Raw genomic sequence first — 25765 nt, 5'->3', positions numbered from 1 at the left:
ATCACTATCGAATGGGAAGGGAAACTGAGAAACATAGTGCTTTAAAATTGGATGATATTTAATATTGGATTGATTTTTTTTAGGTACGATTTTCTCAGCGAGGCTGCCAGAAAGAATCCACGGGACCACTGCAAAATAAGAAACAGTTCTCAAAAGACGCCAAAAAGGGACACCTGGCTGTCTCAGTCAGTTAAGCATCTGCCTTTAGCTCAGGTCATGTTCCCAGTGTCCTGGGATCGAATTCCACATTGGCTCCTTGCTCAGTGGGGATCCTGCTTCTCTCTCTGCCTGTCACGCCCCCTACTTGTGCTCTCTCTCTCTCTCTAGCAAAAAACTAAATAAATAAATAAAAAAGATGCCAGAAAGTGAAGCCAACATGCAAAGGAAAGGACGACATCTGGAGCACCTGGGTGGCTCAGTGGGTTAAATATCTTAACTCTTAAGCATCGTAACTCTTAATTTTGGCTCAGGTAATGATCTTGGGATTTTGAGATCAAGCCCCACGTTGCACTATGCACTGGGCATAGAGCCTGCTTAAGAGTCCCTTTCTCCCTCTCCCTCTCTTTCCCTTTCTATAAAAGAAGAAGACATCTGAGAACACAGAAATAGACTTTCTTAACAAAAATTCCCCCAAGAAAGTACAGAAGCTCTGTGGACTCTGTATAACAATTAGAAATAAATATAGAAGCACTACAATACCTTCCAGTCATGGAAAGGGCAAGTCAAACAACCCATGACACTACATATGCAAATGCTTATGACTACTTCTGAGGAATAGAAACTCAGGCCTGATATTCACAGAATTCTCTGGAATCCTCTTATCACAACAATCCTGCATAATGTAGAGATGGTTCTTTTCCACAAAGAGGAAACTGTATCAAGTGCCTGGCCAACAAATTGACAACAAATATAAAATCATTTTTAGAAATCATAGAAATGCTTTAGAACTCCAAAGTTCAAGGAAATAAAGACCAAGAAAATTCAAATTCCCTGGATAACCTGGACAAACTTAACGTAACTAGTCTACTTAAATAAAGTAATAAAAAAGTATAATCAAAACCTCATAGGGGCGCCTGGGTGGCTCAGTGGGTTAAGCCGCTGCCTTCGGCTCAGGTCATGATCTCAGTCACGCATCAGGCTCTCTGCTCAGCAGGGAGACTGCTTCCCTCTCTCCCTCTCTCTGCCTGCCTCTCCATCTACTCGTGATCTCTCTCGGTCAAATAAATAAATAAAATATTTAAAAAAAAAAACAACCTCATAAAAGTTGCTCAGAATCATTAGTTATAAGGGAAATGCATATTAAAACCACAATGCGATAACACTTCACACTCACTAGGATGGCTATAACTGAAAAGACAGGCAATTAACAAGCATTGGCAAAAATGTGAAGAAATTACAACCCTCAAATAAAATATTCCCTGGTGGAGGGAATAAAAAATGGTGAAGCCCCTTTCGAAAACAGTCTGGAAGTTTTTCAAAAAGTTCAATGTGGGTCAATAAAATGGTGTAGTAATTCTACTCCTGGGTATATACCTAAGAGAACTGAAAACATGACCCCATGAACTCTTGTATGTGAATGTGCATAGCAGCTTTATTCAAAATACCTAAAAGTGGAAACAACCCAAATATCCATCACTTGATAAATGGGTAAACAAAATATGGTATGTCCATACAATGGGATAATATTCAGCCATAAAAAAAAAATAAGTACTGATTCATACCGCAATATGGATGAACCTTGAAATCATTATGCTAAGTGAAAGAAGCTAGGCACAAAAGGCCACATACTGTAAAAATCCCATTTATATGAAATGTCCAGAATAGGCAAATACATATAGGAAGAAAGTAGATTACTAGTTCTCAGGGGCTGTAGGGAGGGGAGAAGGTTGGGGAGTGACTGCTTCATAAACTGGTTTCTTTTTGGGGTGATGACAATGTTCAGAAATGAAATGCTAGTGATGGTTGCACAACTTCACAAAAATAACTAAAATCCACTGAACTGTATTCTTTAAATGGTCAAATTTTATGAAATTAATTAATTGTAAATAATTAATTATCTGTAATAAATTAACTGCATTCTTTAAATGGTCAAATATTATGAGTTATAGCTCACTGAAAGAGTTAATGAAATGTAAATTATACCTCAACACAATGACTTTAGAAAAAGCTAATGAAAAAATTGCTTGTGGTAGTATAACCCAAGAATAAAGAAGACATAAAGAACAGGACATGATGCAAAGTCAGATGACTGTGAAATATCACAAGTTTATAGAAAGAATTTTAAAAAAGAATTCAATAACACACTTTCAGAGATTTAAAAAAAAAAAAGGCTTTGTACTACCAACAGTGCACAATTAAGACAATTCCAGCGTGGAGCCTAGTATGCTCAAGAGAAAAGGGGCAGTCAAGAAACAAAGAGCAGTTGCTAAGGAAGCAGAAAGCTGGAGTTAAAGGCAATAGTGCTCAAGGAGCATCTCAAAAAATTATCAGTCATCTCCTAACAAAAAAGATTAATTACATGCTTATAGAGAATGACACTGGAGTTATGAGCAACTGCTTTATGCAACCAATTATGAAAAGAAATTCATGAAATGAAATAGACAATGGGTAGCTAGAAGCTCTCCAGAATGAGAAGATAAAAATCAGAGAAGACAGGGGCATCTGGTGGTGTAGTCAGTGTCCAACTCTTGCTTTCAGCTCAGATCGTGACCTCAGGGTCCTAGGATTGAGCAGCACATCAGGTTCCACACCCACTGTGGTGGAGTCTGCTTGGGATTCTCTCTCCTGTCTCCCTCTACTCCTTTGCCCACTCCCAACTCTTTCCCTAAAATAAATAAATATATCTTAAAAAAAAAAAAATCAGAGAAGGGGCACGTAGGTGGCTCAGCTCAGGTCACGTGAGGGTCCTCAGATCAAGCCTCACATCAGGATCCCTGCTCTGCAGAAAGCCTGCTTCTCTCTCTCCCACTCCCTTGCTTATGTTCCCTCTCTCACTTCTCTTTCTCTCTCTCAACCTCTGTTAAATAAATAAATAAATGAATAAATAAGCAAACAAACAAGCAAATAAAATCTTCAAAAAAAAAAAAATCAAAGAAAACAGAGTTGGGCTAGTTCCAAGGCAAACATCACTTTAATAATTGCTAAAAAAGATGGAGACCTTTGTTCAGCCCAAGTTCACCAGTAAAATTAATTTCAAACATTGAAGCAGAAAAACCCTTAATGCATTTAATAACCAGACAGATATCTTTTGCAAGTACATGAGCAGAACAATGAGGAACAATAAGTAGTTGCAAAGGAAGGGGAAGTATGCAAGCAGGGAATTCAACAAATGAGGGGTAAACTACAGAAAGTAATAACATCACATAAAGTTCAATTTGTTATCAACAGAGGAAAAACTCTTGACAGCTGGCTCCTTCCTGTGATAACAGAAGAGTTCTTAACTAACTAAAAAGCAGCAGCCACCTTTTTGAGGCCATAAGACAAGAAAACCTACTGAAGAAGCTAGTCCAAAGACCAAGGCTATAGAACCAAATATAAGATCTTATTATCTACTGCCCCTGGAGAGTCTTTCTAAAACCTGGTGGTGGTGCTTTCAGCCAATGCCCTAAGAGAAAAAAGCACTGTACTGCCCACTGAAATGTTGAAGAGAGTTCTTTCTCTCACCCTGAAGGAGAAGATGGACTGGTTGCTCAGGAAGAATCCTCCACCTAAGCCCCGAAACTGGCCTGGTCTCAAACACTACTCCTTCTGACATGAACCCTGGACAACTTCCAAAATCATCAGGAACTTAGGAAGCTACTCCTCTTTTATTCCATCCTTTCAGGAATGCTTATCCTGAGTCCCCAGCAAGAGTACCCCACGACCACCACCAAACAGGCAATCTTCATTACCCCTCAAGCATGGTCATGTTGCCTTCCTCACCACATTCCTAGAGGGCTTCCATTTCAACCCTAAGGAAAGTGCCCAGTCGCATGCCACCCATAAGGGACCTGGCCCAATGGCCGAGAACGCTAGAAACACTGAAGTATCAAGTATATTCGTACACAGAACTCCAGGAAAATACATTATATTTTGGTTCTGACAAGACCACAGGGCTTCTCTACCAGTAAGATCACACCATTTCTGATGCAAACACTGGCCAGTAGGTGGTAAACGGATGAAAGAACAATTGAGTGAATGCATGAGCAGCTCATTTCTGTTAATTCTAAACGATTCAGTGGGCAAGGCAGGCATGTGATCTACCTGAGCTGTACAGATGTTGCTAGTAGCCTTGTCTCTCCGGATGTGTTGTTCCCTGGTTTGAAGAGCAAGACGATACACTTCTTTCCCAGTGGCATCTCTGGTCCAAGAATAAAATACTTAGTTAATACATATGATCATAGCACAAGGGTGGTCACAAATGGGCCTATTTCTTTCCTTCCCAGCTTGAAAGGAACCTAGAAAATGTATTTGGCTGCAAGGCCATAAAGAAACAATTCCTAAGCAACCCTGTTTTAAATAGGACTAATAATTTTTAGTATACACTCTGAGGGAGGAACTGAGATATATACAGTAAGACTAGCAACCTTGAAAGGAAACTTCCCAGGAATTACCCAGACTAATATAATGATGGGGAATGAAGATTCAATTTAAAATTAAATTTAGAGAAAATTCAATTTCACTTTAAGCATCTTGGCAGGCACAGAAAAAAGGTATCTGACAAAGGAATCAACCTCTGCATTAGAATCTAAAGCAACTGTATTGCTACAAAGAAAAAGAATGTGGTGAATCAATAAATTGTACACCTGAAACTAGTATTACACTGTATGTTACCTGGATTTTAAGAACTTAAAAAAAGAATATTCATAATCTTACCACTTATCTCTAAGAAAAATTTTCCTTCTGGGATGCCTGGGTGGCTCAGTTGGTTAAGTAGCTGCCTTCGGCTCAGGTCATGATCCCAGCATCCTAGGATCAGGTCCCACATCGGGCCCCTTGCTTGGCAGGGAACCTGCTTCTCCCTCTGCCTCTGCCTGCCATTCTGTCTGCCTGTGCTAGCTCTCTCTCCCTCTCTCTCTCTGACAAATAAATAAAAATCTTTAAAAAAAAAAAAAAAAAAAGAAAAGAAAAGAAAAAGAAAAATTTTCCTTCTTTCCTAATATAATTAAGAATTTGGATACAGGCACCTGGGTAGTGCAGTTGGTTAAGCAACTTACTCTTGGTTTTTGTTCAGGTCACAATCTTAGGGTTGTGGGATCAAGCCCTGAGTAGGTCTCCTCACTCAGAGTCTGCTTGAGATTCTCTCTTGCTCTCCCTCTGTCCCTCCCACTCATATTTCTCTCTCTCTCAAATAAATAAATAAATCTTTAATAAAGAGTCCTGAAATTGAGTTTGGAGTTGGGCTTCTTGCTTAGTGGAGAGCCTGCTTCTCCCTCTGCCTGCCACTCCCCCTGCTTGTGCTCTTTTCTCTCTTCTCTTTCTGACAAATAAATAAATCTTAAAAATAAAATAATTTAAAAATTTAAAAATTTAAAAAAAAAAAAAAAAGAAAGATTCAACAGTCCTGTCCTTATTTCACCAAGCTCTGGGGTCCATTTTTCAGAAAGATAAGCAAAGATCTTTCAGAAAGATAATACAAAAATCAGCAGATAGGAGCACCTGGGTGGCTTAGCCATTAAGTGTCAGCCTTTAGCTCAGGTCATGATCCCAGAGTACTGGGATCAAGCCCTGCATCTGGCTTCTTGCACAGGGGTGAACCTGTTTCTCCCTCTCCCTCTGCCTGCTGCTCCCCCTGTTTGTGTTCTCTCTTTATCTCTGTCAAATAAATAACTAAAATTAAAAATTTTTTTTTAAAAATCAGCAAACAGGTGGTCCTGGGTGGTTCATTCAGTTAAGTGTCTGCCTTCAACTCAGGTCATGGATGATTCCAGGGTCCTGAGATGGAACCCCACATTAAGCTTCCCACTGAGCAAGGAGCCTGCTTCTTCCCTTCCTCTGCCTGTTGCTCCCCATGCTTGTGCTGTCAAATAAATAAAGTAAATCTTAAAAAAAAAAACAAACAAACCAGCAGATGAGATGCCTGGGAGGCTCAGTCAGTTAGACATCTACCTTCAGCTCAGATCATGATCCCAGAGTCCTGGTATCAAGCACCACATCGGGCTCCTTGCTCAGTGGGGAGCCTGCTCTCCCTCTGCCTGCCTCTCCCACTGCTTCTGCTCTCTCTCCCAGACAAATAAATACAATCTTTAAAAAAAAAAAAAATCAGCAGACAACAATATATTAAATTCTTTTTAATTAGAAAATTTTCTGCCTCATTTCGCCTGGTAAAGATATATCACTGAAAGAAGCAAATGTAAAAATTTGAAGAAACTGGGGAACCTGGGTGGTTCAGTGGGTTGAGCCTCTACCTTCAGCTCAGGTCATGATCTCAGGGTCCTTGGATCGAGCCCCGCATCAGGCTCTCTGCTTGGCAGGGAGCCTGCTTCCACCCCCCTTCTCTCTGACTGCCTCTCTGCCTACTTGTGATCTCTGTCAAATAAATAAATAAAATCTTTAAAAAAAAAAGAATACTTGAAGAAACTATTTTTACACTAAAAAGCAAGGTGCCTCTTGCTATTATGTGGTAAGCTGCTTTTCAAAAATTCAAATTATTCACTAATAGAGACTATTCACTTAGGCTAGTAAGTCCAACTTCAATGAAAGGTCTAAAAGAGCATGCTAAATTTCCCCAGTAATAATCATGACATTTATCTAAATTCTTAATCTGAGGAGGTGTATCAATGAGAAGCACTTGAGAGAGTACATTTAGAAATTACCAGAAAAAATAAGTAGCAGACCTCTATGAAATAATGTAGATAACAGTTATGTGTACATGGTAATCTCTCACTGTGCATGTCTTTTACCTAACTGTGTGGCGTGATAATGCTTTTGAGAATGAAAGTGGTTAGATATAAAACACACCTAAAATGTCCAGTCTTTCAATGCTTTTGTCAACCTAATTGAAAACTTAACTTCTATGACTTCAATACCAATATGCTGTAAATTACCCTGCATGGCCCAATTAAATTCAGAGAAAAATCAACAACTTTTGTAATCAGACGAGACAGGAAAAACAATAAGCACAATCAAAAAGTGGAGAAACGTGAGCTGTGTTACCTTGTTACCCCCACCATTCTCCCGGGCATCATCCTCACCAAGCTTTCTCTAACAGCAAAAAAGGCCGCATGCGGTCCGCCATAGCCCAGTGGCACTCCAAACCTCTGTGAGCTACCGAGGGCAATGTCCACCCCAAACTCTCCAGGAGGCCTCAAGATACACAGAGCTAAAAGGTCAGTAGCACAGCAGGCCAGGCTCTAGAAAGGACACAAGAGAGAAAGTGGTGGTTAATTGTCACCTTCTCCTGAGAGCAGTTGGAGAGTAGTAAATTATGTTCAATATAAGCAGACAGACAGGGTTGTTTCAGACCTGGTGAATTCCATTTACTCACTGATTCATTCAAAAATATTTACAAAGGGGCACCTGGGTGGCTCAGTCAGTTAAGCATCTGACTTCAGCTCAGGTCATGATCCCAGGGGCCTGGGATCAAGCCCCACATTGAGCTCCTCACTCAGCAGGGGGCTTGCTTATCCCTCTCTTTCTGCTCCTCCCCCTCCTCATGCTCTCTCTCTCTCAGATAAATAAAATCTTAAAAAAAATTACTGAATGCCAGGAATTAATGAACAAAATAAACTTGAAAAAAGGCAGGAAGGATAGAACTTAACATTCTAGGCGATACAGGTATAGAAACTAAGATGCATTAAAATCATTAATTCAAAGTTGGGACACACCTCCGTGAACCCCCACAAGGAGAGATTTGCCTACCCCAGTCTGATGGGCCCTCTCCACAAGCTCTGTGAAATCTTCCACCTTCCCCTCAGTGTCTGGATACTGGAAGAGCACTCCACTAACATCTTTTCCACTGAAGTCCATTTCATGGGGTAACTTCAGCTCAATGAGAACGCCATTGTATCTGGAAAGACAATAGACAAAGAGCAATCATGCTTTTGATTTTCAAGAGAAAATAAAAATCCCTTACAATTTATTTTCAGTGATATAGTGTCCATCTTCCATGTCCTTCCTCATTGTCCCTCACCCCACCTCATCCTGACACACACTCACATATAGGCACGCACACACACATACACGTGCATGTGCCCATCTCACATCTGACCTTTCATTGTTAACAGAGCTTCACACCATCTCAAGTGCTTCCAACAGCTTGGCTTCTGTTTCTCTCCTCCACCCTTACCACTCCCATTCCGCCTTTCCTGCTAGAACCTGCTCCTGAAAGGGTCAGGAACAAGGCTTCCTAGGACTAAAGAACCAACTTTAGACAGCAGTCACCACTTTCACCTGGGATCAGTTTTAGGTGAATGGAAAGCCATCAATAAGACAAAGAGAAAGACCTTTCTTAACCATCCAGTTCCAATCCTATGTGAGAACACCCCTTCTGAAGGGATGGTGGTTTGGGGTTGGGAAATATAATATTGCCCAGTTATTACAAGAAGAAAGCAAACAAATACACCAGCCAGGGACAGCTGTGCTGTGTTTATCTGATTACAGCACTAAACTAATATAGTATGCTTGTTTTTGTCTATATCATACCACACCTAGGTTTTACTTAGATTCCCTATAAACAATGTTTGCAGTAGTATACACTAAATTCTAACAATTGCATGAGAATTCCATTTTCCCCCTACTTTTCAAGCTTTCCAGAACATTGTTGAAATTATTTCAGTATTTTTAATTTTCTTTTTAAAAAAAGAAAACAAACAACAGGGTTACTCAATACAAAGCAAAGGCAACTAAAGTCACTTCTATATTCTCCATTCTGGCACATTTTACTTACGAGGCAAGATCTCAGGAAGACAGTAGGAGGGAAAGTAAAACTGAACAACCTCAATATAAACCAGGTTCACCGCCAATCAGTTTGAAAGTAACAGAGAGAAACAACAGAGATGAGTATGATATATATTATCCCTGAGTTCAAAATAAGATTGAAATTAATTACTTGGCTCGAGTCTGGACGACAGCTATTGTCTGTGGGTGGCAACGGGGGTCAACAAAAAATCTCTTCCTCTTGTTGTGTCTGTTGAAAAGGAAAATCACATTCAAACATGAACATTAAAGAAATCAAAGTGGCTTCTAAGAACGCAAAGCAAAGGTGGTACTTAGGGAAACTCTGAATGCAATGTAAAAAATGAGTCATCAATTCTACTGAAATCCACTTTCTATTCTTAAAAAGAAAACCAAAGGCCCAAAATAGAGTCACTTGTGCTAGGTTCATGTCACCAAACTGAGGCTTAATACATACCTGATTATAGTTTCAAACATCCCCAGTAACACAATCTTAATTGGTCAGCCTAGAATTTCCTGGTAATCACCAATGAGGTGGTAATTCACCTAATAAGACCCTTTTTGTCCTCCAAAGGAAAGTGACATTGCTCTAAGTAATCCCTTTCTTGTTTGTAACTTCCTTAAAAACCTTTTTTCTTTCAGGGCAGTTGGGTGGCTCAGTCTGTTAAGTGTCTGCCTTTGGCTCAGGTCATGATCCCAGAGTCCTGGGATCAAGCTCTATGGTTGGGCTTTCTGCACAGTGGAAAATCTACTCCCTCCCCCTGCTCATGCTCTCTCCTATCTCTCTCAAATACAGAAAGAAAATCCTTAAAAAAATAAAATAAAATAAAAAAATAAAAACCTTTCTCTTTCAAACTGGACAGCAACATGTGAAAGAATGAAACTGGACTACTTTCTTACATCATACACAAAAATAAGTTCAAAATGAATAAAAGACCTACATATGAGACCTGAAACCACAACAGTCCTGAAGAACACAAGCAGTAATGTCTTTGACATTGGCCAAAGCAACTTCTTATTAGATATGTCAACTGAGGCAAGGGAAACAAAAGCAGAAATGAACTACTAGACCTTCATCAAGATAAAAAGCTTCTGCATAGCGAAGGAAACAATAGAACTAAAAGGCAATCTACTAAGAATCTACTGGGAGAAGACATTTGCAAATGACATCTCTGATAAAGGGTTAGCATCAAAAATATATAAAGGACTTATAAAACTCAACACCCTAAAAGCAAATAATCCAATTAAAAAATGGGCAGGAGACATGAATAGACATATTTCCAAAGAAGACATCCAGATGACTAAAGATCCTCAAATCACTCATCATCAGGGAAATACAAATCAAAACTGTAATGAGATATCATTTCACATCTGTCAGAATGACTAAAATCAACAACACAGGAAACAACAGGTCTTGGCAAGCATGTAGAGAAAGAGGAACCCTCTTACACTGTTGGTGGGAATGCAAACTGGTACAGCCACTCTGGAAAACAGTATGGAGTCTCCTCAAAAAGTTAACAGAATTGCCTTATAATCTAACAATTGCATTACTAGGTATTTACCCAAAGGATATAAAAATACTGGTTCAAAAGGATACATGCACCCCAGTATTTATAGCAACATTATCAACAATAGCCAAATTACGGAAACAGCTCAAGTGTCCATTGCCTGATGAATGGATCAAGAAGATTACACACACACACACACACACACACACACACACGATGGAATATCACTTGGTCATAAAAAATAAAATCTTGCCATTTGCAGCAATGTGGATAAAGCTAGGGAGTATTGTGTTTTGCCAAATAAGTCAATCAGAGAAAGACAAATACCATACAATTTCACTCATATGTGGAATTTAAGAAACAAAACAGATGAATGTAGGAGAAAAAAAAAGAGAGAGAGAGGAAAGCCAGGAAACAGGCTCCTAACCACAGAGAACAAACTGAGAGTTGTGGAGGGGCAATGGGTGGGGAATGGGCTGAATAGAGATGATGGGTTTTAAGAAGGGCACTTGGGTGCCTGGATGGCTCGGTTGTTTAAGAAACTGCCTTCAGCTCAGGTCATGATCCTGGAGTCCCTGGATCAAGTCCCACATCGGGTTCCCTGCTCAGCAGGGAGTTGCTTCTCTCTCATACTCTCTCACTCTCAAATAAATAAATAAAATCTTAAAAAAAAAAAAAGATTTTAAGAAGGGTACTTGTGAGGAGTATTGGGTATTTTATATAAGTGATGAATCACTAAATTTTATACCCGAAACTAATATTACACTTTAACTAACTAGAATTTAAATAAAAACTTGAAAAAAGAAATTAAATCATCAGATATTAAAAAAAAATATCTTTCCCTTTCTGTAGCCCTTTATCACTCTTTTCTATTTGCTAGATGAGATGCTGCCTAATGCATGAATCGTTGAATAAAGCCAGTTAGATCTTCAAATTTACTCAGTTGAATTTGGGGTTTTATTTTTTTTTAAACACTATTCCAACCCTATTTAGCAAAATCAATCTTAAACTGGCTTAAATTTTCAAATATGTTAAGAGTTAAAAGAAATAAAAACAGGAGGGGCACCTGGGTGGCTCAGTTGGTAAAGTCTCTGCCTTTGGCTTAGGTCAAGATCCCAGGATCTGAGGTGGAGCCCCGCATCGGGCTCTCTGCTCTGCAGGGAGCCTGCTTCCTCCTCTCCCTCTCTCTCTCTGCCTGCCTGTCTACTTGTGCTCTCTATCTGTCAAATAAATAAATAAAATCTTTAAAAAAAAAAAGAAAAAGAAAAAGAAATAAAAACAGGATAATGACTGGGTACAAGTAGAAATAAAAAAAGGTTGAAATAAAAACATCTGAGAATTTTACTGCCAAAGAAGCATTTGGAGGGGCGCCTGGGTGGCTCAGTAGGTTAAAGCCTCTGCCTTCGGCTCAGGTCATGATCCCAGCGTCCTGGGATCGAGCCCCAAATCGGGCTCTCTGCTCTGCGGGGAGCCTGCTTCCTCCTCTCTCTCTGCCTGCCTCTCTGCCTAATTGTGATCTCTGTCTGTCAAATAAATAAAATCTTTAAAAAAAAAAAAAAAAAAAAAGAAGAAGCATTTGGAGATTATCTAAACCAAATGCCCTCATTCATGAAAGGACTCAAGAGAAGTGACATGGGCAGTACCTTACAGCTACCAAAGGACCTAAATCCTGGGAGTTTTCTAAACGTTCATGATTTCAGGAAACAAAATTGATGGAGATTGTTAAAAAGAAAACCAAAAATTTTTTTAAAGGGGAGGGGCGTCCCCCTGGCTTGGTCTTTGGGCATCTGCTTTTAGCTCAGGTCATGATCCAGGATCCTGGGATGGATTCCCTCCTCACCGCCCCCACCCCACTGGCTCCCTGCTCAGCAGTAAACCTGCTTCTCCCTCTCCCATTCCCCCTGCTTGTGTTCCCTCTCTCACTGTCTCTCTGTCAAATAAAAAAAAGAAAACCAGAGGCCCAAAATGGGGTTTCTTGCACCAGGCCCAGTTATCAAACCGGGGCTTGTATATACCTAAACTAACTGCAGTTTCAACCTCCTCCAGAAAGGTAGTCTTAACCCTGAGTCAGGAATTTACTGATAAGCACAAAGGAGGTAATCTGTCATGTGGGCTTTCTCCATCCACCAAAGGCTAGAAGTGGTCATCTGCATAATAAGACACCCTTTCATTCCCCCTAAGGGAAGGTGATCTTGCCTATCACATTCTTGCCCCACCCTCCTTCCTATATAAGAAAAATCTTTCATTTGTACAACTCCTCAGGGAGCCTTTCTACCTGATAAGTAGAATGCTGCCCAATTTGTGAACTGTTTAATAATAAAGCCAGTTCAGATATGCTTCAGATATGCTCAGTTGAATTTTGTTTTTTTTAAATAGTATATGTAACAGTGCATGTATCATGAGCATATCTGGGTAGAAAGGATGGGGAACACGACATGTACATTGTGCTATGCATTTAATTTTCCAGAAGGATACACACTGACCAGTTAACAACAGCTTTCTCAGTGGAACAGGACTGAGAAACAGCAGGTTCACTTCATTATATTCTCTACTGTTTACATATTTTTCCACTCTGAACAGGTATTTTTATAATTAACATAACTTTAATAGAGCATTAAATTGGGAGAAAAGAGCCATCTGTTTTTGGAAACAAAAACACTGCTATTTTAACTTTTATTTATTATTATTATTATTTTATTTATCTTTTCTAAAGATAAAAACAAAGCTACTTTTCAAGAGTCAAATTAAACATAGGCCCGAAGGTATGAGAATTAAGAGAGATGAAGTAAATCGAGCATTTGCAGAGCTGTAGCTCATTAACTTAAATCAGTTCAGGACCAAACTCCTGAACCATCAACCAAAAAGGCCTCAGGTTCTCCAAGTATGAAATGGAAGCTTAGAAAGAGAGGCGGAGGAGATGAAGCAAGAAGGGGGATAAGGACGAGATAAGATAAAAATGTGAACAGCTGAGAACGGAGCAGCATTCTTTCTGGCTATCCACCCAGGATCAGGTGGAAAAGTCTGAACCCACCTCTGCTGCTTGGAAAGCAGAATAACCTGCGGCTGGAAATTCAGAGCTTTACATACCTGCTAAGCAAGTTTGTTTGGGGTTCACTACTGCAATGTTGTGATTTATAAGAATATATATTTGGTTATGACCAAATTTTTAATATATCAAAAACCAAATATTTCATATTTTCATTTATATTTAAGCCTTCATCCACAGTTCTTGGCTCATAGCTCCCAAACTTCCTAACTGTGGAGAACACAAAGATGTCTTTTTACATGTTAATTAAATTTGGAAAATGTCCACAGATGGGGTTTGGTTGCCAATGGAACCAACTATGTGATTAGAGGGGTGGAACTTTTAATCCTACTCCCTGATCTCAGAAGGAACAGGGACTGGAGGTCAAATCAATACCCAACTGCCAATGATTTAATCAATTCTGCTTATGTAATGAAGCCTTATAAAACCCAAATGGACAGTGTTTGGAGAACTTTAGGTCAATGAATATGTGGCAATCGGAGGAGAATGGTATACACTGAGAGCGAGCATGGATGCTCCACATTTTTCTCACATAACTTGCCTTATGTATCTCTCCCATTTGGCTATTCCTGTTTTTTTCCTTAGTAATAAACCAGTGATCGAGTAAGTAATGTTTCTCTGAGTTCTGTGAGTCGCTCTAGCAAATTAACTGAGCGTGTCCTGGGAACCTATTGTTTATAGCCAGGCACTCAGAAGCAAAGGAAATAACACAGGCTTGCCACAGGCATATGAAGTGGGGTGGGGTGGAGTGTGGTGGGGGGGCAATCTTGTACTGAACCCTTAACCCCTGGAATCCGATGCTATCTCTAGATAGATTGTGTCAGAATTGAGAGGAATTCTTAGACACACTGTTGTTCTCAAAGAATCGTTTGTTGGTGTGGGGAAAACCTCCACACACATATTGGAATTGGTACCTGAACCAATTTAACCATCTCTAAGTATCTGGAAGCCAAAAAAGAGAGTTACATGGGCATTCAGAGCCAGAGGCACAAAATCTCAGACATACCATGGATATGGGCAGATTTCCGAACCAGATGACATCTACAGGAAAATTCTACCAGGAAGGTAAGCTCAAAAGTACTCACAAGGCCAAGAACAAAGGAAGGTGAGGAACTGGAAAGCAACTGTTAACTCTATACCATGACCCAGCAGTTCTATTTCTAGAAATGCATCCTCAGGAAATAATCAGAACTTAAAAAAAAAAATTTTAATTTAAAATTATAGAATATTAAAAAAAATCAGAATTTAAAAAATTTTTAAATATTTCTTTTTAAAAAGTTGTTATTTTTTCAGTGTTCCAAGATTCAGTTTATGCACCACACCCAGTGCTCCATGCAATCAGAACTTTTTTTTTTAAGATTTTATTTATTTATTTGACAGACAGAGATCACAAGCAGGCAGAGAGTCAGGCAGAGAGAGAGGAAGGGAAGCAGCCTCCTTGCCAAGCAGAGAGCCTGATGTGGGGCTTGATCCCAGGACCCTGGGATCATGACCCGAGCCAAAGGCAGAGGTTTTAACCTACTGAGCCACCCAGGCATACCGCAATCAGAACTTTTGACAAAATTTATTCTAAATATGTAAAACAATAGCATCTGTAACAGTAAAAGATGGTATCAAAGTGAATGTGTAACAAAAGAGATGAGGTTACATAGATTATGGTACTTTCATGCGAGTGAGTAATACCAGGTAGTCAATAAAAGCCATGTCCTAGAAAGCTGACTAAAGCAAATCTTCTCACAATGTATTGTTAAATACAAAAAAACAAGGTATAAAACATTTAAGGACAATCTAAAACAATTTGCTTCATGAAAGAAAATGGTATTTCAACAACACAGATCGCCAGTTCCTACCCAATAACCGTTCTCCCCTTTACCAACAGGAACAGAACTCGAGAACGTAGTGGGCAGCAGTGCGCCTCTAATAAAAGCTGCATTCCCCCAGGTCACATAGGTAGGGGTTGTCAAGAAAGCATGAAGTTGTGAATGCAAGTTTCCAACAAACTCTTTCAAGAGGCCTTATTTAGCTAGCAGCACCCTTTCCCCTTTCCTCCTTCCTGGGTGCAGGGGTCATGGTTAAAGCCCCACCAGTCATCTTGTGACCATGAGGACAAAGGCCTCACACTGAAGATGGCACAGAGAGGGGAGCTTGATACTATCTCAGAGCTGCCCTAACATCCCTGAACTTAACACTATGGATGACCAGAGCCAACACAATGAATGAGAAGAGCCAAATGTTTTCTCATGTTAAATGGAAAACAATATCGGCTTTAAAAAGCCACTTTTCTAAAGCTGCTACTATTGCAGATTTATTGGTTCTCTCAGTTGACTGGCATAATGCTACTGTGTGTGTGTGTGTGTGTTTCTGAGACAGAGAGAGTCAGTCACTGGACACCAATAGGGCCAGCTCTACCTGCACAGCCAAAGACACCCGAGAATGGCCCTTGGCCCATGGGCCTCTCACCTGTGGCATAGCTGCATCGCCTCTGCAGCTGCTGTGGCCTCATCCAGCAGGGATGCGTTGGCCATGTCCATGCCTGTGATGTCGCACACCATGGTCTGGTAGTTTAGTAAACTCTCCAGTCTCCCCTGAGATACTTCTGGCTGGTATGGAGTATACTGGGTGATCCTGTGAAAGACACAAAGGCCATGTCCAAACTGTGACTTCACTATCAGAAAAGTGCACGAGACGTGTTCATTTTGGAATTCAGTAACTGGAATTAAGTTTGCCTTCTTTGAGAACTGTGTTATCAGTAGGGATGCTTAGACTTAAATCACAGTAACAATATTATCTTTAGTTTGGCCATGTTCAGTACTTACATTTCTATTTTTTTAAGTTGCTTTTTAATCTTACAGGTCTGTATTAATAATCTCATCATATGTATGTGTTTTATTGTAACCTGGTTCTTAAATCCACGTGAGTTTACCTACGGTAATATAAACACAAGTTTTACTTCCTGTTATCTTTCTTCTAGCTAAAAGCCTATCTCCATCACAGTCCACAATAGGAAAGCATCTAAGAATTTACTATCTATACTCAAAAGTGGTGTTTTTTATTTTAAGATTTTATTTATTTACTTGAGAGAGAGAGAGAGCATGAGTGGAGAAAGGTCAGAGGGAGAAGCAGACTCCCTGTTGAGCAGGGAGCCTGATAGAAGACTCAATCCTGGGACTCCAGGATCATGACCTGAGCTGAAGGCAGTCACTTAACCCACTGAGCCTCCCAGATGCCCCACAAAAGTGTTGTTTTATGAGGATCTTTGTTTTTATACTAAGCAGTAGAGATTCTATGTGCTCCTAGGAAATTAAGAGAGGTCTATTTAAGAATCCTGACTATTCAGTTATTAAGTCTGGAGAAGTTAACTCTGCAGCTATCAAAATTCAAGGATATAAATGGTTAGAAGACAGCACAGCAAGAGTTTTAGTCTTGTATCCTCTAGTTATTAGTCAGAAATATTTCTTCAGGTATTTGAGCTAATCCATTTTATACTTTCATCCTTTTTTCATTACTTCACTCATCCTACAAACTTTACTACATGCCTGTAACCACCAAGAACTAGGCTATGTTCTGCTGATGATACATCATAAACAAACGGGTAACGGTCCCTGATCTCAATAATATGCTGTCATGGGGAAAAAGAGATAATAAATAAATGAAATCATTTCAGAGTGATAAATTTTTTTAATAAAATAAAATCAGGGGTGCCTGGGTGGCTCAGTGGGTTAAGCCGCTGCCTTCGGCTCAGGTCATGATCTCAGGGTCCTGGGATCAAGTCCCGCATCGGGCTTTCTGCTCAGCAAGGAGCCTGCTTCCTCCTCTCTCTCTCTCTGCCTGCCTCTCTGCCTACTTGTGATCTCTCTCTGTCAAATACATAAATAAAAATCTTAAAAAAAAAAGAAAGAAAGAAAGAAAATAAAATCAGGTGATATGAGAGGGTGACTGAGGACTCGTAACACAGTTGCTATCTTTTCACCTGGAATCCATTCACTCTACCACCAAAGTGGGTCAGATTGGGGTCCATGCTCCCACATGTGATTGACATTGTTTTATAATTCTATTGTTTTTGTTCTCCTAAGCCATAAAAGTATTAGGGAAAAACAATTTTTTTTTTTAAAGCCCTATCCCTTTCTGTCTTGCTCTGGTAATCATGTGCAGGATATTTCCATCCTTTTTCTTTTCTTTCTGAAGGATTTGAAATCAATACTTCTTATGTTTGAGGGGAAGTGGGTGGGGGAACTTGCCTAACCAAGCAGTCCAACATCAAGAGTTTGAAATACTCTAAAACTTTTAACTGGCATAGTTGTGTGTGTGTGTATGTGTGTAGGTGTATAGCAGAGTACATTTTTGCTCCAGTTAACTCCTTGAACAGCCTGGCTTAGCAACTATAAATCAGTTTGCCAATTCTAAGTGGGTGGTGAACTGGAATGAATGAGGCACACAATACATGTTGTAGACAAAGTAGAAAAGGAATCTGAGTAGAAATGGGGTCACACAAAAGGCACAGACAAGAAGCAATTGTGACCTCACATCCGATAAGACTTTCACACACAGCATGGCCTGCCACCACAAAGACATGCTTAGATTGCCTGGCTATCTGAAACTTTCATTTTATTCAGAGTCGTTATTTTACATATAGACAGACACACAAACTTGTTCAGGCACACACGTGAGCATACACAAATTAGCTGGTCCATCCAATAAATGGGAAAGATTCAGAATACCCATGGACACAGCATATACAATAGGAATAGAGACAGCAATATTCCAAAGAATTCATCACAGCACTGAATATTGAAAAAGGGGTAATAAGAACAACACAAAAGCAACAAATGAAGTGTTCACTGAAAAGAGAATTATGCATACATAATACTACACATTTATTGAAAATAATGCATTAAAGAATAATTCCTGACATGAAGGTGCTCCTGATATATGTATTTAAAAAGTACAAGTGTTAAATACCATGATCCCATTTTTGTAAATTTTCTGATTATCTTACACCTTTTTATTATAAAAATTTGGAAAATTCAGATGAGAAAATAAAATCACCCATTATCAGAAAACTCCCAAGATAACAACAGTTACCATTTAAATGCATTTCTTTTTAATGTTTTTTTTTTCTCTTTTATGACAGACACACTCAAGTATGTTGCCCATTTTTCTGTTGTGGTATCTGCCCCCTGTTTATTTGTGACTTCTCTTTATAATTCCTTTTTCTCCAGCTTTATTGAGATAATCGAGATAAAGTGTACAGGGGCACCTGGCTGGCTCAGTCAGTAGAAGGTCTGACTCCTAATTTTAGGGTGGTAAGCTCAAGCCCCACACTGGGTGTGGAGCCTACTTAATAAAATAAAATAATAAAATATAAAATATATAATATAATGATTTGATATACATATTCTGGTACCCCAATCAAGCTAATTAATTTACTCTTTCTACACCATAATCATATTTATATTTAAAATAATATTATGTTCTGTGTAAAGTTTTATGCCCTGTTTTGTTAACAGTATCCCATGAACAATTTCTAATAACTTCAATATTGTTCAATGACATAATTTTAACTGTTATGTAGCATTAAATCATCTTATTTACTATAATTTATTATTATTTATTATTACTATTATTTATTATTAAGTACCCTCAAATTAAGTACCCTCTGTCTTATTTCCTTCAGAAGTAGAATTTTGAACTGTATATGATAATTAATTTTAAGGTTCTCAGTACATATTGCCATGTTCCTCTCCAGAAAGATCATACCCTTCCGTACCCTATTTAGTACTATAATGATTCACAGATTTCCCTGCATTATCATGATACTAGTTTTAAGAAGCCCTGGGTTTCAACCTTAATTCTTTAACGCACTACCTGTGAATTGGGACAAGTAACCAAATCTCTCTTTCCCAGTTTCTCTTGGTGATCAATGAAGATAACGTCACCTATATCTTTATGTTCTTAGCATTCAAAGGAGGTTAATATATATAAAGCATATGGAAATGGTAAAATCCTGCCCAAATATTAGTTGTCTTAAAAAGGTTTTTTTTCCCATTATTTTGATCTTTAAGAGGGATTTACTCACAATTCTGCTCAGGTATTATTAGGTATTCCTATTTGGAAAGGTTTTTTTTCTGAAAATTTGTATCACATCTTCGTCAGCTTCACATTGCCTATTCTTCCTCCAACTAGATCCCCAAATACACTAGTTTCTCTTCCTGAATATTCTTATTCCTTCAAAGGTGTTGTGCTAGTTCTCAAGGTAGAAACCGCAGTTTTTTTGAGCTCAAATCATGATCTATTCCCATTAATCTTCCTTCCAATGCCCCATATCCACAACTTGCCCTTTGTTACCTTACTGCCCTAATGCTGTGCTTAAAAGAGGAACTTACTGAAGATCTGTTGTACAGAAGTGTGTAGTATTTGACTTCCCTTTTTAAATGGAGATGGCTCCCCATTACTTGCAGGAAAAAACCCCAGCCATCCCAAGTATAGTCCTCCATACCTTAGATCACACTGTTTGTTTGATAACAGACTTTGAGATTTAATATTTTCTTCTCTTGCCAGCTTTTCTTGCCTTGCTCAACACTCTAATAAGCCCAAACTTAGACTGAAGGTAATTAGTCCTGCTAAAGGCAGAGAGTTTTATAATTGTTTTCTTGCAAAAATAAATACATGATCCCACTTGTTTTATTTGTGAGCTTCCTTTAGTCTACACATTTTCTGGACAACTATAGTAACAGGTATTAAAGGTCTTAACAAAACTATTAAAAAAACTCAGGACAGTGAGTCTGAGGCCCAAGGACACTAATAAACCCTCATTTCAGGAGAAAAATGCTAACACGGACCTCCTGTCATCTATACAAAGGTTTTGCTGACTCAATTAGGCAAAATGTGGTGATTAAGATGGGGTGTCTGTGACCTACATTTTCTATTTCTTCTTTTGTTTAAAGATTTTATTTTTAAATAATCTCTACACCCAGCATGGGGCTCAAACTCCCCACACTGAGATCAAGAGTCTCATCCTTTACCAACAGAGCTAGCCAGGCATCCCTACATTTTCTTTATTTCAACTGACTAACTCAATTCATTTCTGCTTCTAGATGTATTTTAATATATTTTTAAAGCATCTGCACATCCAAGAAAGCATTTTATCTGGCTCAAACAAGATGCTTATATATTTAACATGGCATTAACATTTATCCCAAAATAAGCATTTTCTACGATTTTGGGCTGTGACATTCTTGTGGGATTGAGAAAGAAGGAGGTAGTGCAGTAGGACAAACATTCATGAGATTCTCTCCTTTTAATCCCAGAGCCAAAGCTACTCAGAACAGAAATAGCCACAAGGAAAATTTAAGTGTTTTTCTATTAGTTACTGATGTTATCAGCCATGAAAGATTTGTTTTAACAGTGGACCCCATAAAATAAAATTCTGGACCTGATGTAAATTTTCTTGTAAGAGCCCAAATGTTTGTATTCTTTTGAAGCTATGTTGTCCATTTATTTTCACCTCACGTCACCGGAATTTGTTGGTTCTGTCTCTATGGAAACCATTCAGAAGGGTGATACTGTGAAATTTCCTTGCCCTCATGTGCACAGCCCTCTCTATCAGTGCTGGTGATGTACCCTCTGAGATTCAAATCAACTTTCAGTGAATGGAAAGGAACAACATTTAAAATGTGCCCAAAAACCAGGACTGAAAAAGCAAAACAACATTGTTTCCCTCTCAAAATGCTGGCAGCTCCTAAAGTAAATTAACACATCCACTCACAGCCAGGAAGCAATATGGTGGATATTCTCTATGGCCACCAAGAGTGAAGGGCTCTGGCCAGTATTCAGAGAGCTAAAATGCTGCAGCTCATTCATGTACTTTTGAGGCTTATTTTGTAAGGGGAAAGACAGGCCATTTGCTTTTGAAATCAAACTTGGAGTTCAACCATGCAAACTTTTGTCAATACCACAGTGGAAAAGAAACCTCAGCAGTGCAAATTATTCACACTCACACTAAAAGCAAAAAACAAAAACAAAAACAAAAAGCACCTAGTTCTTTGATGGTTCTTTCCTGTTCTCCTACTAATGAAGAAATGGAGCATATTGAAGCTAAAAGCTCTGGCCAGGAGGCGGGAGTGATTAGGCCAATAAATCTGGCTCCTCTAATGATGGGACATGAGCGACTTCATCCAGGACAAAGCACTCTGATGAACCAGAACTGCTTTGCTATTCAAAAGCAGAAAAAGATACAAAGGTGCTGTGCTTCTCATCTACCCAGGCTAACCTCTGCCCTAGCCTAGACAAATGCTTTGTGCCTCAGAATTGCAGGTGTGGACTTGAGGCAGCAGATGAGGGCGGTGTGTATTGATGGCCAACACAACGTCAACTCCTCACAGACTCAAACACACAAAAGCCAGCTTGTGTGGGGAAATGGGGAAAAAAACAAGCTTGTGTGGGGGAAATGGGGAAATTCACGCAGATCAAAACACAGTACTCCTGTTTTCAATCTAGTAATACATTACCATCCTGTATTCTCCAGTAAATTCCGCAAAATCGTCTGTGGCACGGAGCAGTTGTAATAGCCCATGCCCATATATGATCTCCAGATCTTGTTTTTGCTGGAAATGGCACGCAGAGTTGTAAGGATTTCATTTTCACCTGATTACAAAAAAGAGAGAAATATTATAAACAGAAAAACATCTCAAAAGAGAACTCTAACTATAGTGTAAGAATTTTGTTTTCTTTGAATATATATATGAAAACAGTTATATGAAAAATATAAGAATCAATTCCACAACAATATTACGTAGTGCATGCAGAAATTTAAAAAAAAATCCCAAAACAGCACTCAATTACCCCTCCAGTTTGGTTCCCCATAACTTTTTTTTGGCTCTTCTTTTTTTGGCTTTGTTAGACTTGCCCAATTTTAATATCTGCCACATTCTGAGTTTCTACTGTTCCCTTTACATTTCTATGGTATTTTCACTTTCTACTTTCTTGGGACACCTGGGTGGCTCAGTTGGTTAAGTGTTGGACTCTTGATTTCAGCTCAGGTCATGATGTCAGAGTTGTGAGATTGAGCCCAGTGCTGAGCTCTCTGCTCAGCATAGCATCTGTTTGTCCCTTTGCCTCCCCGACTCTCGTTTCCTCCCCACCCCCAACTAAATAAATAAAATATTTTTTAAAACCTCGCCTTTGTCAGGGGAGCCCTCCTATACTGTTGGTGGGAATGTAAGCTGGTGCGTGCACTCTGAAAAGCAGTATGGAGGTACCTCAAAAAGTTGAAAATAGAGCTACCCTATGACCCAGTGATTGCACTACTGGGTATTTACCCTAAAGATACAAATGCAGTGAACCAAAGGGGCACGTGCACCCCAATGTTTATAGCCGCAATGTCCACAATAGCCAAACTACGGAGAACCTAGATGTCCATCCACAGATGAATGGATAAAGAAGGTGTAGTGTGTATACATATATATATATACAAAATGTATATAAAAGTATCAGTTACACACACACACACACACACACACAAAGGAATATTACGCAGCCACCAAATAAATGAAACCTTGTCATTTCCAACAATATAGATGGAATTAGGGTATTTTTTTTTAAGATTTTATTTATTTATTTAACAGACAGAGATCACAAGTAAGCAGAGAGGCAGGTAGAGAGAGAGGAGGAAGCAGGCTCCCTGCTGAGCAGAGAGCCCGATGCGGGACTTGATCCCAGGACCCTGAGATCATGACCTGAGCCGAAGGCAGCGGCTTAACCCACTGAGCCACCCAGGTGCCCTGGAATTAGGGTATTATGCTAAGTGAAGTCAGTCAGTCAGAGAAAGATATTTATATGATCTCACTGATATGAGGAATTTGAGAAACAAGACAGAGTATCATAGAGGAAGAGAGGGAAAATGAAAAAGATGAAATCAGAGAGGGAGATAAACCATAAGAGACTCAATCTCAGGAAACAAACTGAGGGTTGCTGGAGTGGAAGACGGTGGGAGGGATGGGGGGTGGGTGATGTACATTAGGGAGGGTATATGCTATGGTGAGTGCTGTGGATTGTGTAAGACTGATGATTCACAGACCTGTACCCTTGGAAACAAATAATATATTATATGTTAAAATTTTTTTTAAAAAGTAAATTCTGCTTTCTCTTAGTAAAATACTGTTTTCCTTTTTAAACTGCCTTTATAATACCAATATTGATATGTCTTAAATAACGCATGATCTATATTTTTCTCTAAAGCTCCTCTACTAACTCTTATGTTTTTCCTTTGCGTCACTTACAAAAAGTGACTACTTATAAAAAGCCCTTCACCCAGAAGTGTAAATAACAGCTGTAATAGAAGATGCAATTTTGGGCGCCTGGGTGGCTCAGTGGGTTAAGCCGCTGCCTTCGGCTCAGGTCATGATCTCAGGGTCCTGGGATCGAGTCCCGCATCAGGCTCTCTGCTCAGCAGGGAGCCTGCTTCCTTCTTTCTCTCTCTCTGCCTGCCTCTCAGTGTACTTGTAATTTCTCTCTGTCAAATAAATAAATAAATAAATCTTTAAAAAAAAAAAAAGAGTATTTTCTCTTTAAAAAAAAAAAAAAAGAAGATGCAATTTTAACCAGCATTCCCATTAGGACACTTCGATAATTAAGAAAGAATTATAAAAGTTCTTGGATGCAGGTGAGACCCTATTTGGAGTCATTCATATAGTAACAACAAAATCTGACCTCTGAGCATTACTCTTTGCCAGGAGTCATACCAAATGCTTTTCTTGCACCTGAGGAATCTGAGGCATGTATAACTTGCCCAAGGCTACATGGCTTTAAATTGAATGGTTACAACCTGGTCTGCCTGACTCCAGATTCTACACTCCCCCCACCAGGCCCAGTACAAACCAGCTTCAGGCACAGCACTTATACTAAAAGATAGTTTATAGATACAAATGACCTTACATGGTTCTTTTTCTGCCCTTCTGCCTATAGATACATCATTGCATTTACTTGGGCAAATATATGGTTCCTCTAAGATTTTCTCAGGGATTCATTCACTTAAATTTTATAATTGTCTGATTTTATTGTTACTATGTCAGAGAAAAATCTATATACAGCAGTCTCTAAAATGGCAAACTAGATAAGAGGATGCTTCACTTTATTTTAATCCAACTGAACTCTGTGACTATTGCTCTCATTAATCCTTCTTTATCCTTAATGAAAACACTTTTACCCTCCATCCCACCCTCCCACTCCACATGCTTTCAAGAAAAGTAAATTCACAAGAGATGTGTCATTTTGCCAGATTGGGTTAAAGAAAGAGAAGACAGTTTTCGAGGTATCAGTTTCATGAGTAAGTATCATCCAACTGCCTTATGATAGACAATTTTACCTTTTTCCATTGAAAGTTTAGGAAATGTAAGTGAAAATTCAATAAACCAATATCTGAGGAGTTATGCAAGTGCAGCATCCTTAGAAGCAGTCATGTAAGAAATCCACTCACTTCCCAAAGCTTTCTTATGAGAGGGTGATTGAGAACCCATTATGAGTTGGGATTGACTAGCAGTGCCTGGTAGGCACACAATTCAGCAAGGCCAGCTTTAATTCAATTGCACAATTCTGTGCAAGAAGGACAGGCCCCTGTTCTGTATTATGTCATGAGGACAAAAGGTCTACCTCCCAAATGAAAATGGTCTGTGAAGGGCTGTATCTGTCAAATCAAGGGTTTAACCTTTAGGTGGGGGCACCTGGGTGGCTCAGCCATTAAGTCTGCCTTTGCTCAGGTCATGATCCCAGAGTCCAGGGATCCAGTCCCCCATTGGGCTCCCTGCTTGGCGGGAAGCCTGCTTTTCCATTTCCCACTCCCTCTGCTTGTGTTACCCTCTCTCACTGTGTGTCTGTCAAATTAATTAATTAATTAATTTTAAAAAAAGAGTTTAACCTTTAGGAATAATAGAGTAATGAATAATATCTTTTTTATGTTACAGAAAGATAATTACTGATATGGTGGCTAGGTCAGAGGGGAGACCCTAGAAACATGGAGATATTGAAGAAGCTAGTACATTAGTCCAGAAGGGAGATGGGCAGAAGAGTGCCATGAATTGAACTGTGTTCTCTAAAAAGATGTTAAAGTCCTAACCCCTGGTGAACATGATATTATTTGGAAATACGGTTTTAACAACGTAATCAAGTTAAGATGAACTCATGTTATTTTAGGGTTGGTCCTAATTCAGTGACTGTTCTCCTTATAAGAAAAGGGAAATTTGGATGCAGAGCTACACATATGAGGAAAATGCCATGTGAGGACAGAAGCATTATAGGATCAACAAGCCTTGCTTCTCAAGCTTGACTTTTTCTTATTTACCTT

The 25765-nt window shown here is 39.1% G+C and overlaps 1 protein-coding gene across 2 annotated transcripts in view; it reads right to left on the bottom strand.

Annotated features, from left to right (window-relative positions):
* GLDC (glycine decarboxylase) overlaps positions 1–25765 on the bottom strand; it is a 95465-nt gene that overhangs the window by 54669 nt on the left and 15031 nt on the right. For both annotated transcript variants that reach the window (XM_045069852.1, XM_004778697.3), the window contains exons 3-8: positions 21936–22071; positions 15889–16053; positions 9029–9106; positions 7840–7987; positions 7135–7331; positions 4243–4339 (exon numbers count right to left, since the gene is read on the bottom strand). In XM_045069852.1, coding sequence (XP_044925787.1) covers positions 4243–4339; positions 7135–7331; positions 7840–7987; positions 9029–9106; positions 15889–16053; positions 21936–22071 — 821 coding nt within the window. The remainder of the gene's footprint in view (positions 1–4242; positions 4340–7134; positions 7332–7839; positions 7988–9028; positions 9107–15888; positions 16054–21935; positions 22072–25765) is intronic.

The sequence above is a fragment of the Mustela putorius genome, unplaced genomic scaffold (assembly GCF_011764305.1).
Source record: "Mustela putorius furo isolate JIRA1106 unplaced genomic scaffold, ASM1176430v1.1 tig00003944_pilon_pilon_pilon, whole genome shotgun sequence".
Taxonomy (NCBI): Eukaryota; Metazoa; Chordata; class Mammalia; order Carnivora; family Mustelidae; genus Mustela; species Mustela putorius.
Note: the sequence above shows the minus strand (reverse complement) of the source record. Positions and strands in the feature narration are given on the sequence as shown.